General features: G+C 46.4%; 1 protein-coding gene across 2 annotated transcripts; it reads left to right on the plus strand.

Moving 5' to 3' along the window:
• The first annotated feature begins 4,779 nt into the window (after positions 1–4,779).
• Positions 4,780–17,085, plus strand: ANKDD1A (ankyrin repeat and death domain containing 1A). 2 transcript variants are annotated; one of them, XM_033070513.2, is made up of 15 exons: positions 4,780–4,887; positions 7,286–7,389; positions 8,000–8,098; positions 8,669–8,767; positions 9,215–9,319; positions 9,560–9,658; positions 10,074–10,172; positions 11,297–11,395; positions 11,728–11,826; positions 12,043–12,141; positions 12,714–12,812; positions 14,100–14,195; positions 15,190–15,391; positions 16,084–16,215; positions 16,440–17,085. In XM_033070513.2, exons 1-15 carry the CDS (start codon positions 4,854–4,856, stop codon positions 16,499–16,501), a joined length of 1,527 nt encoding a protein of 508 aa, XP_032926404.1. In that variant the 5' UTR covers positions 4,780–4,853; the 3' UTR covers positions 16,502–17,085. The 2 variants fall into 2 exon arrangements, with proteins under 2 accessions (XP_032926404.1, XP_032926405.1); XM_033070514.2 differs by lacking the exons at positions 4,780–4,887; positions 7,286–7,389 and having other exon boundaries at positions 8,006–8,193.
• Positions 17,086–17,096: the final 11 nt, after the last annotated feature.

A 17,096-nucleotide genomic window follows, 5' to 3' on the forward strand; every position in this document is an offset into this window, starting at 1 on the left:
CCCAGCTACTGCTCAAACCTGGTACTCAGGCACTAAGAAAGTCTGAACACAATGTGTTTACATAAACCTCCTTCAGCCAAGCATCATAGAAATAACAATTTTTTTCTCCTACAGTTATTTCTAAGGTATCATTCAGGTACAAAGGTACTGGGGAGGTATTTTTTTTCCTCTCACATACTCCTGCAGCATAGATGTGAGCTCAATTCTCCACAGCTGGAAGGAGAATACATCAAGTTGGAAGATGTAGTGGACTCGTGTCAATAAGCTCCATGTGGACATCAGGGATGAACAGGAGTGGCCTGATGGTCAGGAACAACCTCTGCCACAGTGCTAATTACATGTAAGCTTCACTTTCAAAGCTACATAGAAGCTTAAGATTATTTATCTTTACAAGGGATTTAAAGGCCTATTGGCTTTGGGAAGTGAGAGTGACAGGAGAGGGAAGTGCCAAATCACCAGCTTGAACTTCCAGTTGCTGTTAATATGGGCTGAGATATCAGTGTCAGCACCATGCAGCACACTGGCAAGGCTCACTCACCAACCCTCTCTGACACCTCTGCCTGGTTCCTTGAGATTTTTTCTTATCAACAAACAAAACAAACCCTTCAGTTTCTCTAACATGATTTCCTCCCAATCCCATAATACTGGATTATTCCTAAGCCTAAAGCAAAGAACATCACTTTGTGATTCAGGCTGCTTCCTGAGCTAGGAGCAACAGCTCTGCTGAAATACCTCACTCTGTGCTGTCTGAAACACTACACAGCATGAGCTGAGTCTGGGAAGACAGGAAAAATGGAATTACAGGCTCGTGAAATGGACACTGACAAAAACCTGAAATGTCGAGCTCACTCAGATGCAGGCTGTGTTTAATCCAGTCATCAGACAGTCTCTGTTTAGCTAAATATTTGACTTCAGAATTGGGCCTGAATTATTATTGGCAAAGCTTCCAAGCTCCACAGGTCCCTCTAACAAGCTGTTCCTCTGTGGAAGCCTTGCAAGGAAATGAATGCAGCCTTTGAGGAAACTGCTGGAATCCTTCTCAGGCTTCCAGAGTGGGTTTGTGGAGTCCTGATAGGTGTCCAGGCCTTCTGAAAGCTCCATATGTTGAGTGTTAGAAGCTACAGGCTGATGTTTGTGTGCATTTCTGGGATGTTCCCAGAGGAGTTCTGGCTCCGCAGCATGTCACAGGAACAGAGTTATCAAAGAAAGCACCAAAAATAACCTTGTCTACAGAACAACTAAAAGCCAAACCCAGACAAAAAATAAATAAGCTGGAGCCACACATGAAGCCACGTAGGCAGAGCTGTAACGTGTATTCCATTCTAATGGGACATATCTGAAAGAGCACAGAAGTGGCAGGTTGAATTTTGAATACCCACAGCTGGGACATAAAAAAGCACAAACATCCAATTCCTCACAGCATCCATGGCAGCTGTGTACCACAGTGCCCAAAGATCTGGATCAGTGCTGCCAGGCAGAGCCCATGGTTGCTATCTTAGCACACTGGGCTGTCTGACACTCTGTCACGTAAGAACAGTCCAGCAGCACTGAAAGAGGAACACGGTCATCCCCTCTCCCATGCAATATTCAATTTCCTGTCTGTGGCAGCATATGCCAAAAAAGACAATTCTCCAAGGATGGAGGCTGTTCCTCAAGCCAGGCTCCCCTGCTGTGGGCAGCTCCAGAGAAGCACAAGCTTGGCTTTCCAAACTACAGGCAGCTGCAGGCAGGAGGAGTCACCTTCCAGTTTTGCTTCCAAAGGCAGATTATAAATTAAAGTCCAATTTGCTAAACCTCTAGGTAAGCAACTGTTTCTGCATAAACACATACTGGTTTGTGGGCTGTATTACATGGCTAACTGCAAATCTGACTGGCTTGAAAAATCACAGTGTATACAACTAAACCAGGGAGCTAACAGAGTCACATTTTAAAATTATATGGATTTAAGCAGCCTGGCTCATGATTTTTGAATATGATCAAAAATAATGATTATCCTAAAGCAGTACATAAAAATTGTGCATGCAAAATAAGAGAACAAAATTCTCTGACAGAGAGCTTCACTTCTAAGTGAGAAAGAGCACAAAGCTGGTTCAGCTAAAATTATTCTTCAAGTGAAATAAAGCTGAAGATTTTAACACCATTCTGAAGATGGGGTCAATGTCTGGAATATATTGCAAAAAGGGCTCAAATTACCACCTCCCCCTGTCATTCTTTATGCTACAACATTAATGGAAAAATCCAAGAGCTCTTTTAGATCTGTTAGCTAATAAATGGATCGCTAGGCGAATGTTCAGTGTCGTTAATAAATCGTCGCAGTATTCTGTACTTAGTATCAGCAGAAAGTCTTGGTCCCTTCCACCCCTGAACACATACCACTTTGGGAAGGACAGAAGGAACTGCCTACATTGCCTTTTTTCTGCCTGCTGGAAACATCCAAGCTCACAAACAGATGCAAACTCTCAGTGCATCTGCGCTTTTCCTCCTCCGAGATCAGCATTAACCCGCAGGAGAGCCGTGGGTGATGAGTCCTGGCTGATTCAAGCTCTGGAAGACAATGACATTAACAGTGGCAGGTTAAATCCAGACAGCTTTCTGTCCAAGGATCTCTTACAGCATAACAAAAGGCCAGCAAGAGCCAGAGGTCCCACCTAAGGCTGGGATGCACAGTACCTCCATAGTCCGTGCAAGCAGGGATTATTCCCTCCCTATTCAGGGCTATTTTCCCAGCCCCCAGGCACCAGGATACCCAGTGGGAAGGGCTCAGCCCTTCTCAGTCATTCCTGCTGGCGCCGTTCCAGTTTGTCTGAAGACACTTAAATATTCATCGAGAAAGAGCAAGACTCCGTCTTGCCGGGTGCACAGACTGCTCTCCAGGGAGACGGGACACCTGCCTTCTGCACTCCCTGCTCCATCAAATCATTAATTATTTAAAATAACAGGAAAGAGCAGGAAAAACTCTCCGCACCAGACATGCTTGCAGCCTGCTGTTTGTGGTGCTCTCTGGGGTCTTGTGTGGCCCGAGGTTTGCATCTCCCCTCCGGCAGAAACAAGGATCAAGCCCAGCTTTCCCCTTTCCTCGGGGAGGATGCTCTACCCGCTAAGCTATTGTAAAAAATAAGCCCTTTCCCTTTATCCAGACAGACCTTATGTTCACTTTTCCTTCCAGAGAGTGTATTTTTTTTTAACTTCAGTTTGAATAAAAGGCAAACAAAACACAAATTCAAATCTCTGAGAGGAGCAGCTATCCATAAACCCCCTCCCCACATTGTGCATTTGCTCAAGAGCTTAGGATCCACCTCCCCATTTCACAGCTGGGCAGGCCAAGCCGTAGCGGCCCAACTGCATCAGCAAGAGCTTGGCGACTGAACCCCTTGGTGATGGGTTTCAATGAAATAGAAACCACCGTGTCCCTGCCCTGAAGACACTTTTGGTGTAGCTGTGCACACAGAGGGACGTCTGGAGAAGCAGAGGGTCTCTTCTTGTCCGTGTACCCCCAGGACATCACTTGCCTCTCCCCACTCCCAACACACCAAACGCCCCACGCTCTCTCACAGGAGCAGCAGGGACCTACACAAGGGTCCCCGAGACCGGGATGTCCCCCAAAACTGTCCCGAGCCCAGGGAACAGCCCCATCTGCACCCTGACTTCATTGCCAGAGCAGGAAGCCGTGGCAGGTGAACAGCACTGGCACCCTCATGTGGTGACAGGCATCAGAGTGAGCTCACAGCCAAAATCAGCGCTGCAGAGAGGGATACCTCTCCAGGGGCACTTCTGACAAGGACCACATCTGTGGGCCAGCGTGGTCTAGGGGCTGGGATACAAACCTGATGTCACCTCTCCTATCCTGAGACCAGCAGCAAACAATCAGAATGCTCTGGGCCAGAAGGGACCTTAAGGATCATCGAGTTCCACCACCTTCCATGGGCAGAGACACCTTCCACTATCCCAGGGTGCACCAAGCCCCATCCAACCTGGCCTTGGACACTTTCAGAGACAGGGTTTCATATAAAGTCTCCCTTGGACACTTCCAGAGACAGGTTTTCATATAAAGTATCCCTGGAGCTGTCTCTTCTCCAAACGGAACATCCCGAGCTCTCCTAGTCTGGCTCCAGAGCAGAGTGCTCCAACGCTTGGAGAATTTCTGTGGCCTCCTCTGGACTCACTCCAGCTGCTCCAAGTCCTTCTTATGTTGGAGACCCCGAGATGGAAGCAATATTACAGGGAAGGAGTACTGTAGGGGACCCACAGAAACAGATCTGATTATCCCCCCCAACCTCAGCTCACCGTGGTTTCTTCCTTATTGTACTATCAAAATGGAGAACAAAATAAAAGATAAAATCAGACCAGACGCTGAAACTCTGAGGGAAAAGCCCTTTTGCCCCCTCCTGCACCTGCTGAGGGACGTGTGGTAAGAAGAGCACCTCATTCCCGGGAAGCATCAACCCCTGCTTTCAGGGGAAAAAAAAAATAAAAACAATTCCCCCATATATCCTACTGATTATAAATACCTCTCCTACCCAATTGCTCTGGAAACAGAAATAAATTAATTTTGAATTAAACCACCCACCACCTCGAAGCAGCATCACTCAGCAGAGCCGCGCTGAGGTGAAAGGCGGCACCCGGCCGAAATGGCGGCAGCTGGATGTCCCCTCTCAAATCCTCCCCAAACCGCCCGAAAATGCCGGGAAACGGGCTTGTTTTATGATATTTTGCTTTAAAGAGCAGCAAAAGAGCAGCTCGGCGGTGGCGAGCGGTCTGAGAGGAGGCGGGGACGCCCCTGTCAGCCCGCCCTCAGGCGGCGGGGACGCGCCTCAGCCCGCCCTCAGGCGGCGGCGGGGCCGCTCTGTCGCGACATGGGGGACGACTTGGCATCAGAAGGCGACACCCGTGAGTGGGGCCGAGGCCGGAGTGCCCCAGCGGGGCGGGGGGCACAGCGCCGTGAGGGCCGATTCGTGTGGCGGGGGCGGGAGGGAGCCGGCGGCGCTGAGGGGCAGAGCCGGGATGCCCTAAAAAAAATAACGGGACACCTGAAAATCCGCTCGGAAACAAAGCAGGTGGATAAACCTACCCGTGAATCAAGACTGCTGTTGTCCCAAAGCATCCTGCACCGCTGAGATGCTGCACTTAACTCTGGTGGCCCGCACTTGGGGTTTTTGGCCCTCTTGGTCGCTCGGTCCCCATCCCATGTTGTCTTTGTGTCCTGCAGCCCCAGGTAGAGCCCGGTGGATTGGTTTTGAACATTTCTTTGCATGTCTTTCGCCTCTTTTGTTGCTTTTCTGCATCTCTTGCATAATAAACTGCCTGTGAGTTGGTGCATTGCATTGAGGGTAAACAATTTTAAATGTTTTCCACAATTTTAAATGTTTTCCACACTGTTTGTGATAACTGAGTTCCTGTTCAGTGAGCTATGAAGTACCCTGGGGTCTGAGCTTGAAAGAGAAGGGAAACTGCTAAATATCCACTGAAATGTTGCTGTTGGACAGGTACATGCCATGATGAGAAGTGCATTTACACTTACAGAGCCGCTGTGGATCTTAAATAGGAAACTCAGACCATCAAACTGTTACTCGTGTTACTGAAAAGAAATAAATTGCAGTTTCTACAGCTTAATGATGCCAGATTTGTTACTGCATCTTCACAGCTAGTGCAAAGAATAACTAAGGTAGTTTGACTTCTCTTGAAAATGATTCTTTATGTGGCCATAAAATGTAAGAACACATTTCTGTCACCTGGGGAGCAGGGTCAGCAGGATTTGCTTTATAGAAACATAGGATTTACTCCACTGAAGGGAGATAAGTGTGTACAAGGTATGTGTGTAGCCATTGATGTTAATAATTAACAAAAACTCAATGTGTTTTTCACAAGTTCTCCTGATATTTCCTCTCAAATGAAGGGTCCATGCAGGGTGGAATGCAATCCTGCTAACACAGCTGACAAGGTGATAAGAGAGTCTTGATGTACAGGGTAGGAAATCCTGGTTCTTGCAGAAATCAGTGTCCAAATCCTACTGCCTTCATTGTAGCAGCAGGTCCAGCACTCTTGAATACACAATCTCAGATGACCATATCTGGGGTTAAGTGGATAAACACACTATTTAGTGAACCTGTCTAGCGTTAAAATGTGTTTTATTTGTGTTTTTCTTGAGCTAAATTTTTTTTTGTTTATTTGAAGGCAAGGGGCATGGAAACTTGAGGATGAGATTATACCTCTGTTGCTGTAAGAATCCATGGTAGGGATGCCTTTCTTCTCTGCCCTCCAAAGAGATTAACAGTGCTGTTCAGGCAGCAAGTCTCCTGTTTGTCTCCTTCAGTGTGATGGAATGGGAACAATAACATGTTTTGATGCCTTTTGGATGGCATGTGGTTAATATGCAGTTGATATGTCGGGACAAACTGAAGTTGCATTGAGCCCCTCAGCCTGGGCTCTGCAGAAGTGTAGAAGAGAGAAGAGTCTCTGGGCCAGCTCTCCAGTAGGATGTGACAGGCCAATGTGACTCAAGCACTTCTTGAAAGAATTCCCCAAAAGCACTAGGACAGAGCCTGGGTCCAACAAATGCTGACACCAGCCTTGCCAAAAGCCTTCAGAGCCTCTCTGTTGGGCTGTGGCAGTCACAGCCCTGCTCTTTTTTCTTGGCAGGAAGGTTTATTCGATCGAGGAGAAGATTGCTGGGGCAAGGCCCAGCATGGAGAGTAAACACTCTTAAATTGTGCCTAACTGTGCAGGACAAATATTGCCAGTCATGGTGAATTATGTGCAGAACTGCCATGGTTTATTAAGAGATGCAACACTAATCACAGGCCAGGCTGCCAGTTTTGTGCTGCTTGGCTGGTTCAGGTTGCCTGGAGCGCGACCATGTGTAAAGGCCTCCTTGTAGAGCAGTGGGATGTGGGTGGAAGGGTGGAGGAAAGGGTCTGTGTCATCTCAGAGCTTTCACTCTGACTCTGGGCCTCAGAGGGTGCCCAGAGGATATGGACCTCATGGATCAAAAGGTTTTACAGCTGGAGCAAATCCATGCAGTGAAAGACACTGAATTAGAAGAGAAGTGGGTAGGACTGGAAGAGCACTGCTGTGGCACAGTCAGGGAAGGAGAGACAGTGGTAGAATATAAATCCAGCAAACATGCCAACATCTGTAGGGCTGGGATTCTTGCTGGAAAAATTTTTCTGCAGTCATGCTTCCCTGAAGCCACGGGGGCCGGTGAGATGAAGAGGAGGTTTGTTGGGACATGCTGCTCTGTGCTCCTTGGCAGCACTGTTTTAATGCTCACTCTTCTGCTCTGCTGCAGTGCTTCAGTCAGAGAAGGAGTTCCATGGTGCAGCAAAGCGAAATGATACGGCCAGGATGGAGGAACTCATCAGCAGAGGAGTTGACATCAAAGCCAAAAACAATGTAAGTTCTGGGTTTTTCCACCTCCAAGCTGCAGGAAGTGCTGAGGGTGTGTTTCAGAACTGCAGCCCCTTAATGCTACTCTTCTCATTAACTGCTTAATTTGTCAAAGCTTTAAAATACAGCACCGAGTGCCAAATAGGGCCTATGTCAACCAAGCAGTTTTCACAACACTGAGACCCCCAGCACTATCACCTTGACCACATTGGAAAGCTGCAGGTGTCAGATAGACATGATTGCCATGAAATACTTTGATTTTGCTATCTCTGTACAGCAAAGCTGTGTGAAAAACTGTTTCTGTGCAGTTCTTTCTTCATTAAATACAGGATTGGACCCATCCCTAGTGTTTCAGTCTGTCTGTTTATGGTCAGCAATGTTCTTTGCTCTATGCTGTCATTATAGTCCAGAACTGCACTTCCTGAGTAGAAGTTGACAAAAACCTGTCTGCCTGACAGCAGAGCAGAGACAGAGGTCTGCACCCAAAGAAAACTCTGCCCAGTGTGAGAAATTCTGGCTCCTTAGATGCCCAAGGACACTTTGGCCTTCAGAAAGGCTGGTGCATACACACACTGTGCATACATCAGCCTTCCCTGCCTCTGTGCTTCCCTTGCAGGCAGAGCGGACTGCCCTGCACTGGGCTGCAGGAGCAGGGAGCCTGGATGCTGTGCGGCTGCTGCTGGATCACAGTGTCCCTCTGGATGATGAAGACAGTGTACAAAGGCCACTCTCCTTGCATGTGCTGCTGATGTGTTCAGTGCTGGGGACTGGGTGCTAGGCCAGCAGTTACAGACTGCACCTTAGCCCTGGGTGGGTGGCACAGGGTGGCACGCTGCACCTGTTGAGCAAGGGGCTGCAGCAAGCCTTGTTGGCACATGTATCTGTGCTCTGTATTTTTGGCCTTTTCTGTGCAAGCACAGTGGACTTGAAGAGCTGGAAGAGTCTGTGAAGTTTTCTGTAGAGCATGGGGATGCTTGGTTTCTGATTGTGTTGATGTGGCTTGTGGGATGACAATGACAGCCAACAAGTTTTCTTTCCCCCATATAGCCAGGCTATTGCACAGCATTAAATAGGTAGTAGCTGCCAAGAAACAGGTCTCTGTTCAGTTGCTCTGAATATCTGTGACAGGAATAATAATAATTGGAGAAAGTGCAACTAAAAATACACCAAAGAGAAACAAATAGATTTGGAAATCTTCATTAAGCTAAGAGGACAGCTTCCCTCCAAGGTGGGGATGGTGGTGGCTGCAGTTTAACTCTAAGTATCTTTCTTCTTTTTTTCCCAGTTTGGAATGAATGCTCTTCTCCTGTCTGCCTGGTTTGGCCACCTCCGTGTCCTGCAGATCCTTGTCAATGCTGGGGCCAAGATTACCCATGTCAATAGGGTGAGGGTTTCCCTGTGTGGATCCATCACTTGGCTCTAGACAGTGTGGGGGGACAGAGAGAGCTCAGTCGTGTGTGGCAGCATCTGCTCTGGGAGCTGCCATCTGCATTCTGACTTATCCCTGAGGCAGGTGTAATAATTGGAGCTCTGGAGATGCACACAGATTCCTTACCTCATGTTTGTGCAGTGCTGATGTGGAAGGTGTTATAGAAATGGGAAATGGGTTTAGTGAATCAGTATTCCTCATATTCTAAACCAGACCTTATCTGGGAAAAGGGGTATTAGTATTTCAGTCATAACTTGCTGTCTGCAGCATGAGGAAGTTTAGTCCTAGAGATGCAGGGAGGGATGAAATGGGCCTTTGTTAACAGGAACAGATTGTTAGAAGAGACTGACTGTCCCACAGTCTTGGATTTGTTGAATGGGCAGTCCTTTGTCTCATTTTCAGAATGGCAGGAACCTGCTTCACTGTGCAGCTCAGAGGGGACACATCCAGGTCATGGAGTTCATCATGGAGGACTTGGAGGACGTGTGTGTGGATGAGACAGACAAGGTAGGAAGGCTTTTCACAGCTTTGTTTTATGAAGTCTGGTCTTGCTCTGCTGAGCTTAGCAGGAACATTGCCCTTGGGTCTTGGGAAGAGAATCAGAGTCAGACACTACTCCCAGAAGTCTTCCTGCAGAGTGAGCTTAGGGATGATGGGGATTCTGGCTCTGGTCAAGCTTCTTGCAGCAGATGATCTGATCTTGTGCTTTCTGAGCCTTTTGGAGTGTGTTTCTGTTTCCTCTCACAGATGGACAGGACAGCGTTTCACCTGGCTGCAGAGTACGGGCAGCTGGAGGTGGTGGAGTTCCTCATTCGACTGGGTTGTTCTCACAGTGCCAAAGACAAGGTAGGGGCACAAAACCACATGCAAGGGAGGTGAAGTCCAAGGGTTTGGGGATGTGAAAACCAGGGAACAGAATATCAAATGAGGCTCAGGCAGGCAGGTTGTCCACAGTTGTTACTATGGCTGTGTTATGTCAGCGCTTTTCTTCCCTGTCTGCTTCAAGCCATTTTCTTGCTTAGTTCATTATTTCTCTCCAGGGCTTTTCAGGCAGGATACACAGCAAGCCTGGTGGACCATATTCCAGTTTAAGGTGGGAGGGGTTCTTCCCTCCCTGCTGCAACTGTAGGAACATTGTTTCATATTCCTGCTACTGGTTACAACCTCCTTTTCAGCCACACTGGATGTACTCTGCAAGGTTGTGGTGTATGAACACTCAGTGCTGTGAGATGTATGTTTATAAAGTAATGTTTACTTTCAGGAAGAAAATACAGCATTGCATTTAGCTGCTAAAAATGGACACCTCTCTGTGCTGGAGAAGATTATAGATGTTGGAGTGGACCTTGATGAAAAAAACTCAGTAAGTACACTTAAATTAAATCAAAACCACATCAGTTTTGCCCTTTTCCTCCCTAGAAATACTCCCCTGCCACAGTCATTAGGCTGAAAAGCCAGTATTGACAGGAGAGGTCTAGAAAATAGCTGATTTTTATCTAAAGCCTATGTGGGTAAAGGCAGGTCACACTTGTATCAGTGAAAGGCGACATCCGTCTTGGACCAATTTCCGGCTTTAAAGTGTTGCCTTCTCTTCCTGCTGTATCTGCTCACCTACCTTATCACTCCATTTAATCTCCCTTTCTCTCCCTGACCCTTGTACATTCAAGTGCCTAAATGGTTATTGAGTGTGTTTTAAACTAAACTTCACCATGCTTTAAAGTATTGACTTAGTCACTGAACATATGGACCTTGTGTTTGACATCTCTCTTTTGACAGATCTGCTCTGGAAAATTATGTGGCTGGAACACAGTTAATGACTTAGATAGCAAATATTGGCTTAGTATCACTGTTATTTATTCCAGGGCACACTCCCAATTAAGTTTATCAGCATTTTTTTTAGTCTTATTTGGTTACGGTCTTTGAAAAGTGTATTTGATTGTGATTAAGATCTGAAGGGAGAGCCACCTTCTGTGGTAACTGGCAGCATTTGTCTACCCCCACATGAGCTGCCCTTTGTGCAAAGAGCAATAATAAAACCAGATTAAATCACTTAGGAATTCTGCTTGCTTGCTTCTGTTTTCTTGTAATGAAATGAGCTGCAACCCTCAGAAGGGAAAACCAGTGATAGAGGGTCACAGGTTTCCAGTTCTGTCTCTGGGCTATTCCAGGAAAATGGTTTGTCTTCACTGTCTGTGTGAAATCCTTTTTGGTTTATTGATGGGCTGGAGGGGAGGAAAGATGGTGAACACAGTGCCTGTTGAATGGCCCACAGCCAGTGACATTCAGGACAGAGCAGTACTATGTATGTCCAGTGCAGATAATTGTGTCCTCTGTTTTGTAACAATCAACCGGAGATCCCTGGCCCTCAGAACTGGTACTGTAGCATGTCATGGATTCAGAAGAAAGGGTGGAGTCTGACTCATTCTGCTGCTCTGTCTTGGCCTTGTCTACAGAAATGCTGCTTGTGTCCTTTCTTGTCTTGTGCAGGAAGGACTCACGGCTCTGCACCTGGCTGCTGAGGGGGGACACAGCCTCTGTGTGAAGCTGCTCGTGGAGGCAGGTGCTGATGTCAATGCCCAAACCCAGGTTAGCTCCATGGAGGTGATTCCATCCCCAAACCCTACTTTGTGGATTTGTGCCCAGACCTGTGCCTTCCCAGGTCTCCTATTAGAGAGAGAGCCCTGCATTCAGGAGTAGCACAGGGAGTTTGGAGGAAGGTAAAGATGGTTTTGTACAAAGAGGCAGGTGGAGCTCCCTGGGACTGATTTGGCTGGAGATAATCTCCATGAATTTGTCAGTGCTGGGCCTAGGACTCTTGCAGGAGGGAGGAGGGAGCTCTTTGTGGGTAGTCTGTACACAATTTCTGTCTCTGGGAAGAATCCCTGAGTAACACTCCTCTCTTCTGACCTGTCCCTCAGAAAAAGATGAACTGCCTTCATTACGCAGCACTGCATGGCTATGAGGAGATAGCCAGGATCCTCATGGATGCAGGAATCCACATCAATGCTCTCAATCATGTGAGTCCCTCTCAATGCTCTCACCACTAACAAAAAGATAAAGTCAGTTTGTGGAGCTGCTCAAGAGCACCAAGCAACTCTGGAAGTGCCAGTACTGCAGTGTCAGCCCCCAGTGCAGACTGAGAGCTGTGATAGAATGGGACATGCTGGGCACAGCATGGTCCTTTCAGTGCTATGAGCTGAGCTCTCCCTAAGTGCAGGATCTTCTTTCCACAGCAAAGTGCATCAGCAACACACATTGCAGTCCTGCAGAACTTCCCAGCCATGGTGAAGCTCTTCATCAGTGCAGAGTGTGACCTTGACATTCCAGATAATGTAAGACTGCAGCTCCTGGTCTTTGTGTTTGAAATGTGAACCAGTTTCATGGGGAATTTTATCACCTTGGGGACAGGATTAAAGAGGAGTGCTTTAAAATATGAAGAACCTGGAAGTGCAGCTTAGGAAATGTGAAACCTGTGAAATTATTCTAAGTGTTGCAGTGAGGTAATCACTTGATGGTATTTAACATGAGGGCTGTGCTGTGTCCCCTGCAATATTGCATAGTCAGGCTCTCTCCTCCTTGCTGGAAGCAGGTAGGAGAAATTTCAAGATGGAAGATACTCTGCAAAATGTTTGGAGGGCTGAGAATAGGAGGCAAGCCTGGAAGTAGCTGTTTGTGTCACCAAATCATAATTTTTCTAAATGAGGGGCTTTGTGTGCCTTGTTTCAGTCAATCTTCATACTTGTGGCAATGTTCTCTCCTGATGATACCACAAAATGGACACATTCTATGTTCAATTTTACTGGTTTCCATTGAACAGTCCCAAGCTCCTCTTGGTAGTGTTCTGTCCTTCCAGCCTCACACTTGTCCTTCTCTGAAGTGCAGTCCTTTCTCCCTCCATCTGCAGAGGCAGCAGACCTCACTCCACATCGCTGCAGAGCATGGCAGGCAGGACATTGCTGAGATGATTCTCATTGCAGGAGTAAATCTGAAGCTGACAGACAAGGTAAAGGTCTCCATGTGTGAAACAGGTTCTGTGGGAGTATGGAGGAAAAATATACACAGATGGTGTCTGTTAATGTTTTCCATAATTTTCAAGGAAGGCTAGTAATATTAAAATTTGGATTTTTCCAGGGATAAGCCCTTAAAACATGGCTGAGTAGGTTATTTTGATGTGTTTTCCAGGAAAGAAGTGACTGGTTCTTAGGTAGAAAATAGATAACACAATGAACAACACTCCTTCTCAAAGTTGTTCTAGTTCCTTCTACTTGTACTATAATGAACAGTAATATCAAAGATTTCCTCAAATAGTGGTGAGTAATATACCTGAAAAATTACAGCACACATGTTCCAAAAGGTTTAAAGGATCTGTTTGGTATAGATCTGCCACTGTTCTGAGGCATTTGCCAGCTGATAAAATCAACAGAACAAATTTCAAGAGGCCTGAGAATGTAGTATGTGCCCAGAAAGTGCTGGAGGAACTTGGGCAGGGATTAAAATAGTGTTTGCCATTTGCAGTGGGTTAGAATGAGTGCAGACCTGAATCCACCTGGCTGAACTGGCCTTCAGCAGTGGTGGATGTTTGTCACCTTTCATCTCTCTGTGGAACTGCAGTGACACTCAGCACAGGGCACACATTCACACTTTTCTGTATGAAATTTGGGTTCTGCTCACATCTGAGGCTATCACTGTTCTTCCTGTTCTGCCTGATGCTTGGGCTGGCTCGCTTTCCTTCATGCAACTTTCAAACCTCTTTCATTTCTGCCTTCTGATTTTAGATAGAAATACAAATCTCCCCTTGCCCAATCCAAAATCATATTCATGAAAGGAACATAGCCACATTTCCATAGTCCCATCAGCCTGTGCTTCTCCTAGGAGACCATTTCTAATCATGTGTATCTGGAGCCTATAAAGTTAATGAGGTTGTATAAATCACTTTGGTTTCATGTGTCAGCAAACCTGCTGTGCAAAAGGCTGTAAAATACCTTGGACTGCAGAGCAGAGCTGATCCTCTGATGGTTGCTCTCATGTTGGTGGGTTACAGGAAGCTTTTCCAGTGGCTCCTGCAAAACAGGCAGATCCCTTGTAGCAGCAGAGGAGATTCTGCAGAGCCTGGAAAACCACTCCCCATGCCCTGAATGCAGGAGCTCGACACCAGCTCACATCTGAAGTGTTCACAGGTGGAGAACAGGTCCTGACTGGGTGCATTACTCAGTAATCGATGTGCTGCTGTTGCAGATGTTGGGTGGGCATGGAGATTACACCTTCTAAGGTGCTCATTTTCTAATTTCAGCAAGGGAAAACGTCTCTGGATGTTGCTGCCCGAGGCAATCACATAATATTGGTGGACATGATTATCAAAGCTGATCGATTTTACAAATGGGAGAAGGTGAGCAGCTTACACAACAGCCCCTGTGCTTTCTCCTCCCCACTGAGACTCCACATACCAGCTGTCAAAGAAAAATAAATACAGGACATCCCGTGACAGCCTGACCTCTATCTTCATCCCTTGACTTAAGAAAAAACAGAAGTCCTCACCATGCCAACAGCATCTGCTTAAGGCTTTCCTTATTTAAAAAGGCCTCTGTTGTTAGAAATCCCAGGCAGCTCTGCTGGGAATAGGGGTTTCCAAAAATTATTTAACTGCTGCTCCCAAAGGGATAGAATTAGTTCCTTTTCCCAGAAGGAGAAATTGAAGGACTGAGCAGGAAAATGCTTGACCTGAGGTCACCAAAATGGGATTTTGAGAGTTTTTCAGCCATGGAAGGAGACAACTCTAGCTGGATTCATACAAACAACTTCTCCCTCGAAGTGCAGCCTCTCAGTTCCAATCTTCTCTCTGAAACCCTGACTACCCCAAGCCTGTGCCCAAACCAAGCTGAGCAGGGTGAGCTGAAAGTACAGCCCAGTGTCACATCCTTTGCATGTTCTTAAGATTATGGTTGTCTTCCCATAGCAGAGCTCTAGAGGGGGAAGAGAAGGAGGGAAAGGAGGGCATGTGCCTGTGGCTCAGGGGCAGCTTTGGGAGTCGTGCTCAGTGTATCAGCCCTAGGGAATGTCCTGCATCCTCTGCAGCCTGCCATGTAAGCACAGTCAGTACAAGATGGAGTTGCAGGGAAGCAGGAGTTTTAATTAAATGGTTCTGCCCCAAACCCCAGATAAAAGCAGTGTAGAAATGCAAATCGTGATCCACAGGGGCTTCCACAGCAGAGCGGCCATTAGCGGCGTTTTAACCTCACAAAGTGAAATGAGAATAAAGAGAAGAAAAAAATGAACTGTGCCAGAAAGAACTCGTAGAGAACACAGAGCTGAGGGTATGGAAGGCTGCAGAACCACAGGAGCTGCTGCAGCACCTGACTGACCCTCCTGTTCTGGCTTTGCAGGACAACCTGAACAGCGACTCTGGCTCATGGGTGGCAAAGCACTTGACCTTTAAGCAGGATCACAGGCTGGAAACACAGCACATTCGCTCAGTCATGTGGAGATTAGCCACTAAGTACCTCAAACCCGGGGAATGGAAGAAGCTGGCACATTACTGGAAATTCACAGATGACCATATTAGGGCCATTGAGCAACAATGGACAGGTATTAAAAAGCTTCCTAGGTATTTTCTTTTCTTTCCTTGGATTTTGTTTCTAGGAGATAAAGCTGAAGTAAGAGCAAAGCATGAAGAAAACCATTTGGTTTATTTGAAGCAACCAAAAGATTAGGTTAAAATTTCTGGTTTTACTGAATGTGGAATTACCTACACACTGTAATTTGTCTAGGAATACAGCACACAAGCAAGGGAGTTAGTGGTTCTTTGCTCACTCCTTATGAGACATTTGGCAGGCCTGTGAGTTCTTGCTACAATTCTTGTTCTATAGAACAGAAGAAACTTGCTGGTTTTACTTTCTTTTGAGTGAATTCTTTAGAATTTTAGAAATACATTATCAGAAGCAGGATCTGAGGGTCACAAAGAGATCATTGCTAGTTTGGCTGTTGCAAGAACTCTGTAGATGATGAGAGCAAGGGGCCAAGCTGTGCTGTCTGAAGGCAGAAACTGTATTGCCATGAAAGGCTGTGCAGCAAACCCAAGCTCAGCCATAGGCACTCCATAAAGTTCCACACAAATGCAGCAATCACATCACAACCAGGAATTAGAACCATGCTTTACAGCCTCCTAGTAAAATCCAGAGAGGAGGGAGGGGTGTGCAAACCCACCAGGGCAGAAATCTGCTCTGGTCAGGGCTGTGCACTCTGAGTGTGGGATTTCCTCTGTGCTTTGATCCTGCCAGGCACTAAAAGCTACAGGGAACACGGCCACAGAATGTTGCTCATCTGGCTCCATGGTGTGATCACTGCAGGAGAAAATCCAATCAAGGGACTGTATGAAGGCCTGGTGGGGATTGGGAGAAGAGATTTAGCAGGTAATACTTTTGTCTTCCTTCAAATAATGCACACTGAGCATTATTTGAATTAATTTACCCAAATTCTGGGCTTAGACAAAAACTTCACTGAAGCCAACTGACACGAGCTGAAAGCACCTGCTCTGCCCCCTTGCTTCCATTACATGTAATCTCTTTCTCTTGATAGATGAACAGATCCTGCCATGACTTTATTTTTCAGTGCAGCAGATCGTTCTCTCTTACAGAAAGTATCCGGAAAAAAGCAAACGCAGACTCCACCTCTCCACGGAAGTGCACAGCAATGTAACACCAGGAGCATCCTCAGCTGATCTCAGAGCTGCAGGGGAAACACTTCTCTGCTGCTGAGAGGAGGCACATGCAACCTAAGGGCTTCTTGTCACAAACTGCTGGCACTGCTGCATCCTTCTGGACAGGAAATGACAAGGGTAAAACAAATGCTCATGGTCAAAAATGCCTCTACACAGAAGGGAGACTTTTATCAGCAATTTCAAATGGTCTGGGTTCTTTACAGAGCCTTACTCGTCATGCTGCATCAAGAAATATTACAGTTTTACTGTAACTTATCTACAGCACATTTTTGTATATAAATTTTCAATTGTCAAGTTTTAAAGTTAATGAGGGAATGTTTAAAGTTGTTTTCAGGAATGTTCTTTACTTATTTGTAGGGGGTGTCTTATGTCTTAGGCATGTCCATACATTCCCACCACAAGAGAAGCAAAATCAAAGCCACTCTTTTGGGCCTTTTGGAACCTGAGGGGTTGTGATCTTTAATGCTTTGACTCTTCACAAAAGTTTAAGAAGAGTACTAGCATGTGCTGTTTATAAATGTACATGAAGATGTATGTTTATAAATCAAATAGGTGACTCTGACCTTTTCAAAA

Source organism: Catharus ustulatus, chromosome 12 (genome assembly GCF_009819885.2).
Source record: "Catharus ustulatus isolate bCatUst1 chromosome 12, bCatUst1.pri.v2, whole genome shotgun sequence".
NCBI classification, from domain to species: domain Eukaryota; kingdom Metazoa; phylum Chordata; class Aves; order Passeriformes; family Turdidae; genus Catharus; species Catharus ustulatus.